Raw genomic sequence first — 15133 nt, 5'->3', positions numbered from 1 at the left:
GAACTTTTCTTGGTAGCTTTTTATCAACCTTAGCAATTATAGAAAAATAAAATAATACTATTCAAATTATACATTAAATGTTCACTTATAAAAAAAGTACAAGAAGATTACCTGTATAACATTAAATTGGATGCTTGCTGAAATACAGTGCAACTGCTCTTAGCTCTACTACCATCAGCAGTGGGTACTTTTAGAACTCTGTCAAAAGCTTTTGAGAAAAACAAGTCACCATTCTATTTTTTAGTCCTATGTTATATACACATAGAATCATAGAATCATAGAATCACCAAGGTTGGAAAAGACCTTCAAGATCATCCAGTCCAACCATTCACCTATTCCCAGTAGCTCCCACTAAACCATGTCCCTCAACACAACATCCAGCCTTTCCTTGAACACCCCCACATCAACTACTTTACATTTCATCTATTCAGTACAGACTTTATCTTAAAATAATTGTTAGATTTTAGAAATTAGTCACAATTTTCTGCTTAAAATTTTGTCTCACTGCCCCAAATTAATTTTAAATAATAACTTTTACTTTCAGATTTATTAATAATTAATGCTAAAGCTAATTTATTGCCGAGTCAGAAGATAATCCATTGTCTCTTGAGTAATCTGCATGTATTCATTGGGCCTGTCAAAGATTTCCAAGGAACAGGAGTTGACTTTCTAATAGTGTCGGTGAAATCGAATTAATCCTTAACTCTTAAAAATAAACAAATAAATAATTTAATAATTCAGAACTTCACTTACAGAATCATATAATCATTGAATCACCAAGGTTAAGAAAGGCCTCCAACATCATCCAATTCAATGATCAACCTACTACCACTATTTCCCACTAAACCACGTCCCTTAGTACAACATCTAAATTTTTCTTGAACACTTCTAGGGTCAGTGACTGCACCAGTTCCCTAGGCAGCTCTTTCCTGTGTCAGATCACTCTTTTTGAGAATAATTTTCTTCCTACTATCCAACCTGAACCTTCCCTGGTGCGACTTAAGGCCAGTATTCAAGGAGTGGCCTCACCAGATCTGAATACAGAGGAGCAATCACTTCCCTGCTCCTGCTGGCAGCACTGTTTCTGATACAAGCCAGGATGCTGTTAGCCTTCTTGGCTACCTGGACACACTGCTGGCTTATGTTTAGCTGAGCATCAGTCAACACCCCCAGGTCTATTTCCTCCACACAGTGTTCCAGCCACTCTGCCCCAAGCCTGTAGCATTGCCTGGGGTTGTTGTGGCCAAATGTAGGACCCAGCACTTGGTCTTGTTGAACTTCATCCCATTGGCCTCAGCCCAGTGATCCATTCTGTCCAGATTCTCATGGAGATTTTTGAAATACGTAGTAGGATTGGCAGTTATAATACAGACAGAAAATGTGCATGATATTTCATAGTGCACAAAGAAGTACAGAGTACATGTATCCACGGACAAAGACTTTTTAAAGCAGGTATTACCACTTAAGAAAGACACACGGGGATAATTGTAATTAATTCTGTGACAGTGTCATCTCAAAACTCAAGAACAGCCAATAACAATAAAAGTAGTTAGAACATCTGATAGGAAAGGAAGCAAGTAGTAAGCCTAGTCTTTTTTGTGTGACTCTGTGATGCATCCAATTATTGAATACTATATGGATTCAACTGGATGTAGCTCCAGACAAAGTTGACAGAGAAATAAGCGATTCCAGTATAGGTGGAAAGATTTGAGGGAGAACTATAGCAGAGATCTGTAAAAGTACCCATATGATGGAGAAGACAGCAGACACTTACTTCTACCTCAAAGGCAGGGAGTTTGCAATACATTGCCAAGTAAGCTTAAAACAGAGAAAAATAAATGATTTTGAAATGTTCCCATACGTTGTCAGTGTGTAACAGACTTATGATACACAGAGGTAGAGATTTTTGGTATGTCATGTTTTATTTGCAAGACTCATTGCCACATGGTGTTGCTATGCTCAGGAATCTGTGTTTAAATACAGATAAGTGCACAAATTCACAGTGGAGAGGCCAACTAAATCCAGCTTGCTTGGCTTTTGCTTCGGGTCCCTAACTTGTTAATTTTCAGCAGCTGAGCAGGGAAGAGCTGTTCTTTACAGTCCCTATTTCCTAAATATCCATGCAAAAGACAAGCTACTAGTGCAGACAGGCTGCAGTCTGGCATCTCACCATTCCTGGGTGAAGCATCCTTCTTTTCCATTACTGAAACAGAAAATCGTTACTGAGTTTTTATCAAATTAAGCAGTCATTTTGTTTCCTAAGTCCTAATGTGTAAGTCTAATGAGCGCAGAAGTAGGAGTAGAATATTAAAAGATCTAAATTATAGTGTTATGTCTTCTTGTAGGCCATTCCACTCAAGAACATGATTACAGTGATTAAATTGTATTATAAAGCATATCAAGGCATCCTTACTTTTCATTGCAGTGTTGAAATATTGGTATGATATTAAGCATTTGTTTTGCAATTGCAAAAAAAGTGCAAACTTTAAGGCTCATGAACACAGCAGTTATTAACGAAGGAGCTGAGAAACCATTGGTTATGATCAGTCATGGGAGGTTCAGGTTCGATATCAGGAAAAGGTTCTTCACCAAGAAGTTGGCTGAGTACTGAAAAAAGAATTCAAGAAACACCTGGGCTCTCAGACGTACAGTCTGATTTCAGAGTGGTGTTGTGTGGAGCCAGGAGTTGGCCTTGGTGATCCTTCTGGGTCCATTCCAACTCGGGATATTCCATGATTCTGTGATTTTCTGATTATGAAAGTACTCCCAGAATCAACTGGACTAATGTCCTTCAGGTATTTTCTTCCAGCTCTTCGCACACATTGTCTGTCAGTTGAAATAAACTTGTTGTATGAGTATTTTGGTCTTATTCAAATTGCTAGGGTGTAACCTGTGAAAAAAACTCAACTCTTGGTTTTAAATAAACTGTTCTGAACAAGAAGGTGCATGGTTCTCCTAGAAGGTCATATGAATGAGAAACTTAAGAAATCAAAAGACACGTATATATGAGTCACTGCTCTGGAAGCCTTCATTTCTATTAAATTGCCTTTGATTTTTGTTTTATTGGTGATGTACTTTCAAAGACATCTCTTTTCACACTCAGCACTAGAATGTGTTAGCAATAATAACATATTACTTGTTGTTACTGAACTTGAATGCAATTAAGAATTACTCCAGAGTAAAAAAGATATTATTATTGAAGACTTGTAGCATTGTAAAACTTATTTTCTCTTGCATTCAATTTAGCATTTCCTGACTAGTTCTGTAGACACAGTATGCTGTGAGAGCTTTGCTGGTTGCTTTCCATATCATAAAAGGTTTTAAAATCCCAAAAGTGAACTGTTCACATTTAATGTGCTTCATGCTAGCAACTGAATCCTACCAAACAGGATTCTGCACTAAAGAAAAAAAGTTAAAATTCAGTTGAGCACCATGGATGTTGATGAGTACTGTTTTAGTAAGGACATTTTCTTTTAACATCTGTTGTGCAGTAAAGCCAACCTGAAATAATAACACAGTGATGTTACAAACAAGGAAAAACAAAGACTGCAAACGAATGGGAAGATTTTCTCTCCTTACACAATCTTTTATGAAATAAATAAATAGCTCCATTATCAGATCAATCTGCTACCTCTCTGTTGCTGTTTGCTGCTCCACCAATTAGTCGAACCTTTCAGTAGAGATCTTACCTCATTGCAGCTATGCTCTACACTGATTAACAGTCCCAGCTTTCAAACTTTTGGGAGCAGAAAAGTAATTTATTGCTACCTGCTGTTCAAACTGCCATTTAAAAGCTTACCCTGTGACATGGAGTAGCTCGATTCTCCAGTCAGTGAATTATCTGCGCTGGCTCAAGAAAAGCTATGCTCCTGCTTATGTTTTCTGATGCTTTTCCTCTGTTGTTGTACACCTGATTCTCATACTAACTTAATTATTCCTGTCTGTGTAGAGCCAGTAGCTGTTGCTCTCATTTATCACAGAACTTACTTAGCTCACAGATAAAGGCAGAGAACTGTAATATGTTTGTCCCTAAAAAAAAAAAGAAAAGAAAAAAAAATGCAGCTTAAGAGCAGAAAGGAAGCAGTTCTAAGATGTTACAGAAGCAGTTTTTTTCCACATAGACCCATATTTGAAAATCACTAAAAATAAACTATTAAATTTATCCAAAATTATTCATTAACATTTACCCTATTTGACATTTTAAGAGTATAATTTATAAATAATATACAAAATTAAGATAATAGACAAAGTACATTCTATAACACAGTTCTTTGTCCTTCTTCATGTTAAAAATAACAACATTTCTTTAATATTCATTTTAAATAAAACAAACCTTCTGAAGCTGTACCTGCTGTATCTAGGGGTGATGCAATTGCAAATAAGCTGCTATGATTCAGTACTTAAAGAATACATAGCCATCTTTTACATGCTTGTTATGGCATGGTAAATGACCTGCTGCCTGTATTTAAAACTCACTTGAGGAATGATAAAATCAGATCTCAGTATTTATGTTCAGCTTGGCTTTTCACTACTCTGCAAGAAAAGTTGAGATGATCTTGCATTTTTTTTTCAGAATGGAACATTAGAAACAGTTTATAAAGAGAAATCTTTTATGATCTCCTTATCCTATGCTTATCCTATGCTTATCCTATGCTTAGAGAGGAAAGTCTGTCATAGCTCTGGAAAAGAAGAAATGTGAGACAGGATTTACCAGGTGGGCTGATTCTATTGGACAGAAGTTCATTCTTCTCCTACCAGCTAGTGGAAATAGAAATGAGGAAATGCTACATTAGGAGAATCATTTAATGAAGCTGAGTGATCTTCTTAATTTTTGTTTTTGTGGTGGGGATTGTTGTCTTCCACAGTTGGCAGGCGCTCTAGAGGGTAAGTTCTAGTTTGCATAGGGAAGAAGGTAAAGTGTTAGGAGGAGATTTTAAGATACTCTGTTGCAGCAAGTATTACTTGAAGGATTAATGGCCTAAATAAAACACAGTTTCCATGACTAGGACAGTCATCTGTCCTGTACATTTTAATCATTTTCTGATTTTCTGCCATTTTCAACTTTGAGTTATTTTTTCTCTACTTAATTGACATTTGAGAATCAAATTGAGAGATAAAATAAGTTTATACTGATCTGACCCAGACCTTTGATGCTGTGTACCGCATATTTTCAAGCACTTGCTTTTCTTGCTTTTCTAATACAATGTTTAGCCAGAGTCCAACTCTGCAATTGGCAGAATTAACATTCAGCAACCTATCTGTCTGGATGAAGTTATCTAAGGAACATGTTCAGTCCATGGTCTTAACGACAACAAAGGATGACATCTGATGGCAAGTAGAAGGTTATGACAATCTCTGTACAGTTACAGGCCTTTAAAATAAGGGCATTCGTATTTTGAATTAACTGATGCCTGGAATTCTGTTCCAAAGAAAGAATTAAAATGATAATTTTGAATTCCTGTCCTTAACCACAAGAATTCTCTTCGGCCCAATTACAGATGGTCTGTTGTTAGCTATGTCACAGCGTCATTTGTGTTATAGCAACAAGGACTAGCAATGTCAGCACAGTCACTTTTGAAAGAATTGTTCCGATTTTTTGTTATCCTTCCATTCAGCAAGACTGAAAGGAGTGCAAAATACTAAATACTAAACATTTTAAAATTTGCTGAGTTCCGAGATGATATTTGTTAGTGATGTCTGTTTATGTTTAAAGGAGAAATTTGATTTCAGTATCTAGATTGATGTGGAATGTTTCTCTCCATTTTGCTTCTGGAAGCAGTTTGTAACTGCTCGTTAATGTAGCAATCTCTTATATCTATCCATCACTATGGCATGATTTGTGTCTAAGCACAAGCTTGGATGGTCACTCACTGTTGACTCAATTGTAGTTCTAGCATTCACAATATATTTAAAGGGCAGCAACACTCATGTCATCTGCCACTCAAAGATGAGTAACTTGTCTTTAGTAAGTAAGGAAGGTGTTTGTGGACTGGTTAGTGTCTTAAGACACAGAGAAATCTACATGTTGTATTCTTCTTCCTGCACTGAGGCAATATTTCTTCAGTTTTCACAGTAGGTATAATTCATATTTGATATTTGTATTTGTTCTTTCTTTAATACATTGTCTAAAAACAAAAGAGTTTTTTGAGGGCATAAAAGGAAGTACTGGTCTAAAACAAATAATAGAAGTGTGGTCTTTTTTTTTATTATTCCCTTTAGATTTTTGGTGTTGAAAAAAGCAATTGATTTAGTAGATAAATTATTAAATTCACACCTCTGAGGCAAGTGTAAAATAAACTGAGAAAAAATAATTGCTGCTGTAAGTATATTTTTAAAAGGATTGTACTGTATGATTGACAGAATGCTTTATAACCAAATGAATTACAACTGTGCTATTTTGATAGTTGGTAACCTTGAATTGCTGATTTTTTAACTGTAAAGTTTTCCCTGGGAAAGTCGGGAACAGAGGATTCTCAAAACGTATGTCAGATTGCTATGAATAATTTTATTAGCATTTAGTGAGACCAGTTTTTCTGTAGAGCAGCTACTCCTTTTCCCCCAAAGGATGAAACCAGAAACTAACAACAAAGGAAAATTTGTTCTCTGTATCTGCCAGTGCATCCACAACTATAATAAATTTTGGTACTTGTGAAAGTCACAGCAAAACCACACCCATATGAGGCACGGTAGAGCCAGAAGAACCGAAAGAGTTTCATTAACTGCTTGGCCTCTATGTGTTTTCAGGTTTGCGATTTTCATCTGACTGATGCTGTATTGCTGTGATCAGAGACAGTGCCATATGCTGGATCTTCTGGCAGAAGCTAGGATATGACAGCAATTACATCTTGGCACTCTTTAGAGCAGAAACTTAGGAAATTATGAGTCAAGTTTCACTCTGCCAGTAGGCCCAGAGGTATCTGCTAGGGCCCACACACTAGCTGGAGAAATTGTATGGCAGAAAATGTATTAGATGGTGCATTTCTTCTGAAAGCTGCTGGTTGTCTCCTGTGGATCTCAACCTGGTACTACATTCCCTCTTCCCCTTTCCCCAGGGGCTCACTAGGAAATTCATGGTAAGTATTGCCTCGTCAAGCTGCTGGCCTCTAGACAGCAGAAGAGAAACAAAAAATGACCTCTCAGTATCAATTCTAGGACATTGATCCTTGTATCTGACCTCACAGGCTGCTGTCCATTTGGTTTGGAGCAGCAGAGTGAAATGGCTGTAGCTTTGTCAACGGGGTTACTTGTTTGAGATGCGGTGTGCATAATCATGTGTTGATGGCTGAATCTGTAAAGAGAGCAAATGAAATTTGCTTAAAGTGAATTGATGGCCAGTGAGATGAATGGCTTACATACTTTGTTACCATCTCTACAGTGTTCTAGGATACAGCTCACTTTGACCACAGCTCTGCTGGTAAGCCTTCAGGATGCTGGGCAGGAGAATGGTATTTTTACAAATAATATGTAACTTCATTTTAAATTATTAGTGAAAAAGACCCCCTTTCAGGAAATAAGCATCATATTATCTTTTAAGTGGTAACATAAATAATGCATAAAGTTAATAAAATCACAGAAAGCTGTTAGATCAAAAAAGAAAAAAGAAAAAAAAAAAGCAGAAAGAAAGAAAGCAGAGCATTTGGGAAAAATTGTCACTGAACTTCAGAGATAAGGTATTCCCTTTCAGTACCACATTTCCCATAAACCACTTTCATGTCACACTTCTGTTGGGTCTGTATATGCAATTGCTCATATGCTGTAATATTGTGTTTCAATTCTGATGTTTCCTTTAACAGCACACTTTACTTGTCAAAAAAGCCCTACTGAAAGGATCTTGACAGATTTGCTGTGCATGCTTTTAAACTTATTGCTGTGTTTTCTTTATGTTCTCAGCCACTAATATGCACCTGATCTTTTGTCTCTGTATCACCAGGCCTCCTGAACCTGTTTACAGCACTGTGAACAAACTGTGTGATAAACCACCTTCTCCTAGGCACTATTCCCCTGTCGAGTGTGACAAAAACTTCCTTCTTACAGCTCCCTATCCCCACTACCACATAGGCCTGCTCCCTGACTCTGAGATCACCAGGTACTGCATGCGCTTCTTCCTCACCTCCTTCGTTAGAGTGCATGAACATCGCTAGGTTTATCTCATAGTTTGCACCTTCACCATAGATCTTTTTCTACAGCTTGTGCTTATTTTTAACCACGCTTTCACATTTGCACCACTGGAAGATATATGCTACTTTGGTATATAATTTTGGTCATCCAAAATCCAGTGATGATTACAGGCAATGTTTTAATCCATTGGAATGGTGCTCTAAAATAGGCTGTGTCATATCTATCACATTTTACAACTTAATTCAGTATACATTGTTCTGTAATTATGTAAAATGACTAAGATTTCACTGAAAGCTGTAGTAATTTAGTTGGAATTCAATCATTTTGTTTCTGTGTTGTGCATAGTTTTTTTACTATCTTTGGATTTATAGAATAGCTGCCTAAGCCTCTGAAAGAAAATGAGCACACACAAAAAAAATAAAAAAAATAAAAAAATAAACAAACCCACCTCACCAAGTCATAGCTGAGAGTATATTTAAAATTTAGCAATTTATAGGCTAGCTGTGCTCTTAGAATACAGTGAGCAAAACCTACAATAATGAACATTTCCGTAATTGAAAAAAATGGAATGCATTGCTATAAAATAGTCAGTGATTACCTTCAAGAAAAAGGTTTAAAAAAAAGTTAAGAAATAAATTACACTGTTCAAAACTGTATGCTAGTATAACTTAGTGAGGTATTCTTCTGTAGCTTATTAAACTATTTACAAACAGGATCTAGGAGACAAGAGTTAGGCACAAGTTTTCAAGTAGGTATTGTGTGCTTCCTTTGTCAGGATAATAAATGGAAAAAACCTTTTATATTCTGCAGCAGAAGAAAAAATAATTGTATTTGAAACTTTGATCATAGACATTTATCACAAATGTATATATACACTTTTCAAAGAGAAGAGAACCGTGGGAAGAAGAGAGCATAAGTTTGTAAGTGGAAAATATAATGATAAATTAATGTAAGATATAATAACAGGAAAGAAACCTTGGAGATTAGAAAAACATATGTGAAAGGCATTGCAGTACTATAAAATAGAAAGATAAATTAAAAAAAAAAAAACCAAGACTTGCTAGTGATGAATGCAGCAGATGTGGTGGGACATTACAGAAGCTGTTGGTTTCTTATGATGAAAACTGTGTGGCTTCTAGAATTTGTAAAATGCTTAATCACTGCACAAAGTGATTAGTCCAGCTGTTGAGACCAGTGCAAAAATAGTTGAAAAACATTCATAAGGACAACATTTTATAAAGGTGCTAAACACTAATAGATCTGTCCACAATATCTGAATGTCTCTGCAGATACTATTGTGAAGGAAGATCAAAAAGTAGTAAAATGACCTCAGGTCTTTAGGTACACAAGTAGTTTGTCTGCAGTATCATAATGTTTCTGAGTGTTTAGAGACAGACAACAGAAGAGATCATTGTAAAAGTATTCCTAATCAACAGCAGTCATTTTAAAAAGAAAAAAAAAAAACACCTGAACTCAAAAGCGGAACTAGTGGTTTCTAGGGGAATTTGCTACCATGTAAATGGAGTTTGTTAATCATAGACAGGTGCAATTGCTTGCCCAGTAAGTTATCTCTATAGTTAGGACTATCAGATCTATGAGGTTAGCATAGGGAAAAAAGTTTGTTAAAGGTTATCGCCTGCTGACCACCTACACCAATAATCAGGGAAGCCCTGGAGAGCAGAACTGGGCCATTTGTGCTGCTAGTAATTCTCTACATCCTTTTGTTTTAGTGTGTGATTGAACACTCACTTGGTCATCAGACATTTGATGATCTGACATCAGGACTTAAAAAACAGAGGTTTGTTCAACTGTCAGCTAACAGTTCTCCTTAATAACAAGGTTTTATTTCTCATCATTCCAGTTCAACATAAAATTAAGCCCTATTCCCTGTACATTTAACCAGTTTCAGTATTCCAACAAAAACTGCAGAGAGATAACAAAAAGATGAGAAAAGACACAACTCATGGTTTAATGCTCTGCAATATGCTTTGCTACATGCTGTGACAGAGGCGACTGATTGCTATCATTTATTCTTCCTTCCCACTGTGCAATTACATCTAGATTGGAAATATGACCATTTTTGATATTCGCAAATGCTGTCATTTTTTCCCCTGGGCTCTTTGAATGACCATGGAGGAAGCCATTCTAAATATTTTTCACCAATATGCCTTTGGTGACGAAAGAGACAGCATTATGAGGTATACCATAATCCAATCTCCAAAACAGACTCAGTATTTACATTTGGATGCTGTTTAATAGGGAAGTATTAAGCTCATTTTAAACCTAATAGAAGTGGCTGTGTTTTAAAAGTGTTCATTGTGCACAGCCCTAAATTTCAGAAAAGTACTGTTGTCTAATGAGATGTGATGTGTTGAATCCATATAAAGACCTTCTTCTAAATCTGCAGCTGTGCTACCACTATGTCTATTGAAAACTGTTCTACCAAAGAAACTCCTCCAAATATCACCCAAGTATCTTTAAAGATCTGCATTTGTCTACCTAAATTCCACAAAGCCCTGTTTCTCCAGGTTATTTACTTTCTTGCTCTCCAGTCAAATGTGAAGAGTTCTTGGTCTTCTTGCAGGCTTCCTTGACATAGTTTTTCATTAGAATTTGTCAGCCCTAGGCTTGTGGAGGAAGTTGCAGGGATTGTTTGCTTGTTTTGGTAACTGCAGTCATTGTCATATCTCTGTGTTCCAATACTGAGAATCTGCTGGTGAACTTCAAATCATTTGATTTCAAAAATAACTCTTCCAGAGGAAGAGGAACATGATGTCTTGTTCTCCCAACTTAAATGCTTGTAAGCCAGCCAACTCCTTTCAAATTGCTGCTCCAGATAATTTGTCAGCCACTCCTCAGATGATCACTTTGTCAAGGCTCATTAACTTAATAGGCAAAGAGAATTCATAGGCCAAAGCTTTATTTGTCTATAATAAATTTGAGTTTATAACCTTTGCTTTAATGGTGATCTGTCTGGGTCTCTGTGTAGCTTAGCAGTCTAGGAGAATATACTCCAATTTTAGGATGAAAGTAGTTTGGTTTTGATCAGTTAATGTGAATTGACATTAGCAATTCTATGTTGATGTACAACAGCTGAAAATATGTCCCATCAAAGGCAGAAGTAGAGAGAGAATTTTGGAGCAGTAAGCTTTCCTCTAAGAGAACCAAGTGGGAATGGAGAAGGATATTCATACTCTCTCAAAATTATTGACAATACACATAATTATTGACAATTATGTGTATAATTAGATTATTGACAGCCAAAAAAATTGCAGCTCGTGGGGTAGCAGAGTTTCTACAAATAAGAGTTTCTGCGCTATGTAACATAAAATGTTGTGTTTGTGGTCTTAGTCCTGAGAAATTCTTTGCATTTGCCACAAGACACACTTCAGTTCTGTACAGAATTGACTTCCCTGTCTTCAGTGAATTCCTCTTGGCACTCAAGTTACTAGCACAGTTTTTGTTAAAACTAGCTCCAATATTGTTGATTTGTATTTGTTTTTGTTGTTTGTTTTCATTTTCAATAGGTATTTAGTTTTCTCTTAGGCTGTTGATCTGTGATGGCATCAGTATTTTTTAATGCATGTAGTGGAAGGAACCATGCTTTCTTGTCATGGGAGAAAAGCAAGAGAGCATCCCTGAAAAATAAAAATACGGGAAAATTTTATTCATCTTATGTATGACTTTTTTGGAGATTCTCCTTATAGGGCTTATCCTACTTATGGGGCTCGGTGACTGGAAAATATTTGGCTTACATTTAGAACCAATTTCTTGAAGTTTCCTGAAACCCGGATCAGTTCTCACTGACACTGATTTGCAGTCTTTGACAGTTAAAGATTTTTTGCTTTGTTTTCCCAGCCTATGAAAGGGTCTTAACAATGATCACACAGAGCTTCTCTGAGCTATCTATGACAGATTCATTCTATTATTAACAGCAGTTTGTGTTACTGCATAATAACACAGTGAATGATTTTAAGATATTTGATGAATTAATGTCATCATTTCTTGGAACTCCACTACTTTTTCACCAATGAGGATTAGGAAGAGAGAATAATATTGGTACGTGGATCTAGAGCAAAGCCTTTTACAGAAAACATGCTATTTTCATTGGTATTCAGGGGTGACTCAGCATCAAACAATTCAGAAAAGCAATACATATAAGTGTGCTAAAGTGTCTACACATGGAGTGGATATGGGTAAGGTGCCTGTAACATCCATTACCTTAATGATTGACATGTGGAGCTGCTTCTGATATGTTCCCACATCCTCCACGTAAGCACACAAGGGCCACTACATTGAGTAGCCTCTGCAGTCAGACTAGTGCATGCCTGCAGTGCTAAGCACTGCTGCTTATGGTCATTTCATTATAGGGACCCCTGGGATCCCTCGGCAATGAAGGAACAGCTGAGAAGATGCCAATTGCTTTTTACTGATCGTGGCAAGAAGCTATTTCAAAATGGGAGTGAATGGTGGGCTTCTTTTATGCCCACTGCAATTGCATCGTTCTCTGTGTGGATTTTTTTTCACAGTAACCGGGGTGCTTTCACACCAGTGACTCCACCACACTCCTCTCTCAGCCCTCCTCCACAGAACAAGGGAAGAGAATTGTAATGAAAGAAAAGTTCATGGGTTGAGATCACTCACCAATTACTGCCACGGGCGAAACAGACTTAGCATAGGGACACTTAGAAGAGGGAGATTAATGTAATTTATTGCTTGTTGATAGCAGACTAGAGCAATGGGAAATGCAGGGGGAAAACCTGCTCCACCTTGGGCCTCTCCTGGGCCACAGGAGCTGCTGCTCCATGTCTGGAGCACCTCCTGCCCTCTTTCTGCAATGACCTGCACCAGGTCCCTTTTGGAATCTCAGTCCTCCACTACCAAAACCGTGCCATGTAAGCCCAACATAATAGCTCACTGGGAACAAGCTTACTGTCAAAATGATGCATATAGCTGTTCTTGTGAGTGCCTACCTTCCAGGAAAGCTCTTGTCATCATTATTGAAACTCACATCGTACAGGAGTATTCATCGACCCATTTCAATCCCATGTTTTAATATGGGAATTATATCTCCCCAAACACATCTGGCCGTATTCTGAGCTTTTTGAAATGCCTGACAACCTGAAGATGGAATCTATCAAGAAGGCAGTAAAAAAGATGGAGATTAAGAAATCCAGTCTTTGACTTGCCCCTCATAAACACAACCACGTTCTTAAATTTAAAATGATTTTTTCCTGTTTTAGTCAGATTCATTTATTTATTAGAAAATGTGAATTGTAAAATTGAAAGTGAGTCTGTTTGGGCAAATGATTTTAAATATTCAATATGGGAATTTTAGCAGATCGTTATTTTTTCCTATTAATATCATGGAATCAGCATCTGGATGGATCTGCCTTTTACACAGTGCAACCACAGGCAGCAAGCTTATGTGTAGGAACTAACACCACTAAATAGCACTATTTAAAGTCATTGGAAGAAGATAAGTGAACAAATCTTTGAACAACAAAATAGGATACACTGTCAGTGTCAGTGGAAACAAAGTCATCCTATGGTCACAAAGGAGAAATAGTGTAAGAAAATTGAATGTAAATGTTTAAAATAAGCCTCGGTAAAGTATCTCAATGAAACCATAAGGTGGTATTTTCAAAAATGACTTCAAGACTCATCTGTGCCTAAACATGTGTTTAGATATTCAGAGGTATACAGCATATATCAGCCCCTAAGCAATTTAAGATATTAAACTGGGCACCAAAGTGCCTGGTTTGGGTACTGCTCTTCACATTGATGGCCACTAAAGCATCCTGTTGTTGCTGATTTAGTGAGAGTTAGTTATTTTAGTGCTATGGTCTTAGCTCCTCAAACAACATCCTCACAAATTCAGTACCTCTTTAACTTTGAACACCTAGACACTTCCAAAAATAAGCCTGATCCTTTTGATTCACAAGTGGGAATATACACTGCAGTGGTTGACAAGATGCAGTCCAGCTGCATACAGCTACATGCATGTTATGCTTGCCTGGGCTGGGCTGCTTCAGAATGCAACTCCAGGATTTCAATACTTTATAGTTATTTGCAATAGGGCAAAACAAAATCAGCATAAACTGATTAACTGTCTACAACCAGCATGCAATGTCTTGTTGTAGGTTGTCCCTGCTGAGGAATCAAACTCTTGAGACATTTAAATTATTTAGGATCTTTTGAAAACGGTAAAAATGTACTGTGATTAACTCTTATTACATTTAATTAACAATTTTAAAACTCTCCATAGTAATGATTTTTTACTTTTTTTTTTTAATCCTGACTCAAGTGTTGTCTTTAAGTAAATGATCCAGTCATATAACTGACAGAAAAATGATGAAGCCTCAGTTTTCAAGTTATTTTGCATGGCCAAATCTCTGAGCTTAATAAGCACTAACATTCCTGTAAACTCTCTTTTGCTCTTTCCTTTTTATTTAATGAGGAGATTTCTATTTTGGACACTATTAATTAGAACGATTAGGAAGATGCACCTTTAGAAAACTGAGAGAGATGATTACAGGAGAAACTTAATCTGTAGAGGCATAAAATCACTACAGTTCAAGTGTTTAATTATGTAAAGTTCAGAAGATTTCAGGTTAAGATGGAATGCTTCAGGTTAGAGTTGCTGGGGTTTATTTCCAGTTGTGCTGCTGACTAAGTATGTTTACTTGAGCAAATCACTTAATTGTATTTGCCTTACTTTAACTAGCAGTAAAATAATCTTCTTACTCAGTCATGTTGAGAAGGATAGCTAGTATCAATACACAGAAGAATTATTTTTTTAAAGAAACAAAGGAAAAAATAAGTTGTTTCTATTCTATCATTTGGGAAATATTTTGTACTATGGGAATAGCCTAAGAAGTCTAATAATATTCTTGGATATATTAGTCAAAGTATCACCAGCAGTAAAAAGAGGTGATCCTTCCCCTGTGCTTAGCAATTGAGGCTATACTTGGGGTACTGTGTTCAGTACTCAGGCCTCTGTTACAAGAGGGAC

At 36.7% G+C, this 15133-nt stretch overlaps 1 protein-coding gene across 27 annotated transcripts in view; it reads left to right on the top strand.

Annotated features, from left to right (window-relative positions):
• The window catches only part of DLG2 (discs large MAGUK scaffold protein 2), a 994028-nt gene that overhangs the window by 720943 nt on the left and 257952 nt on the right, over positions 1 to 15133 (top strand). For 24 of the 27 annotated variants that reach the window (XM_048939896.1, XM_048940083.1, XM_048939876.1 and 21 more), the window contains one exon: positions 7931 to 8086. The exons of the other annotated variants lie outside the window; for them this stretch is intronic. In XM_048939896.1, the coding sequence (XP_048795853.1) occupies positions 7931 to 8086 (156 nt within the window). The remainder of the gene's footprint in view (positions 1 to 7930; positions 8087 to 15133) is intronic. 27 annotated transcript variants of the gene reach the window in all.

The sequence above is a fragment of the Lagopus muta genome, chromosome 1, assembly GCF_023343835.1.
Source record: "Lagopus muta isolate bLagMut1 chromosome 1, bLagMut1 primary, whole genome shotgun sequence".
Lineage (NCBI taxonomy): Eukaryota > Metazoa > Chordata > Aves > Galliformes > Phasianidae > Lagopus > Lagopus muta.
This window is presented reverse-complemented; position numbering and strand designations above follow the sequence as displayed.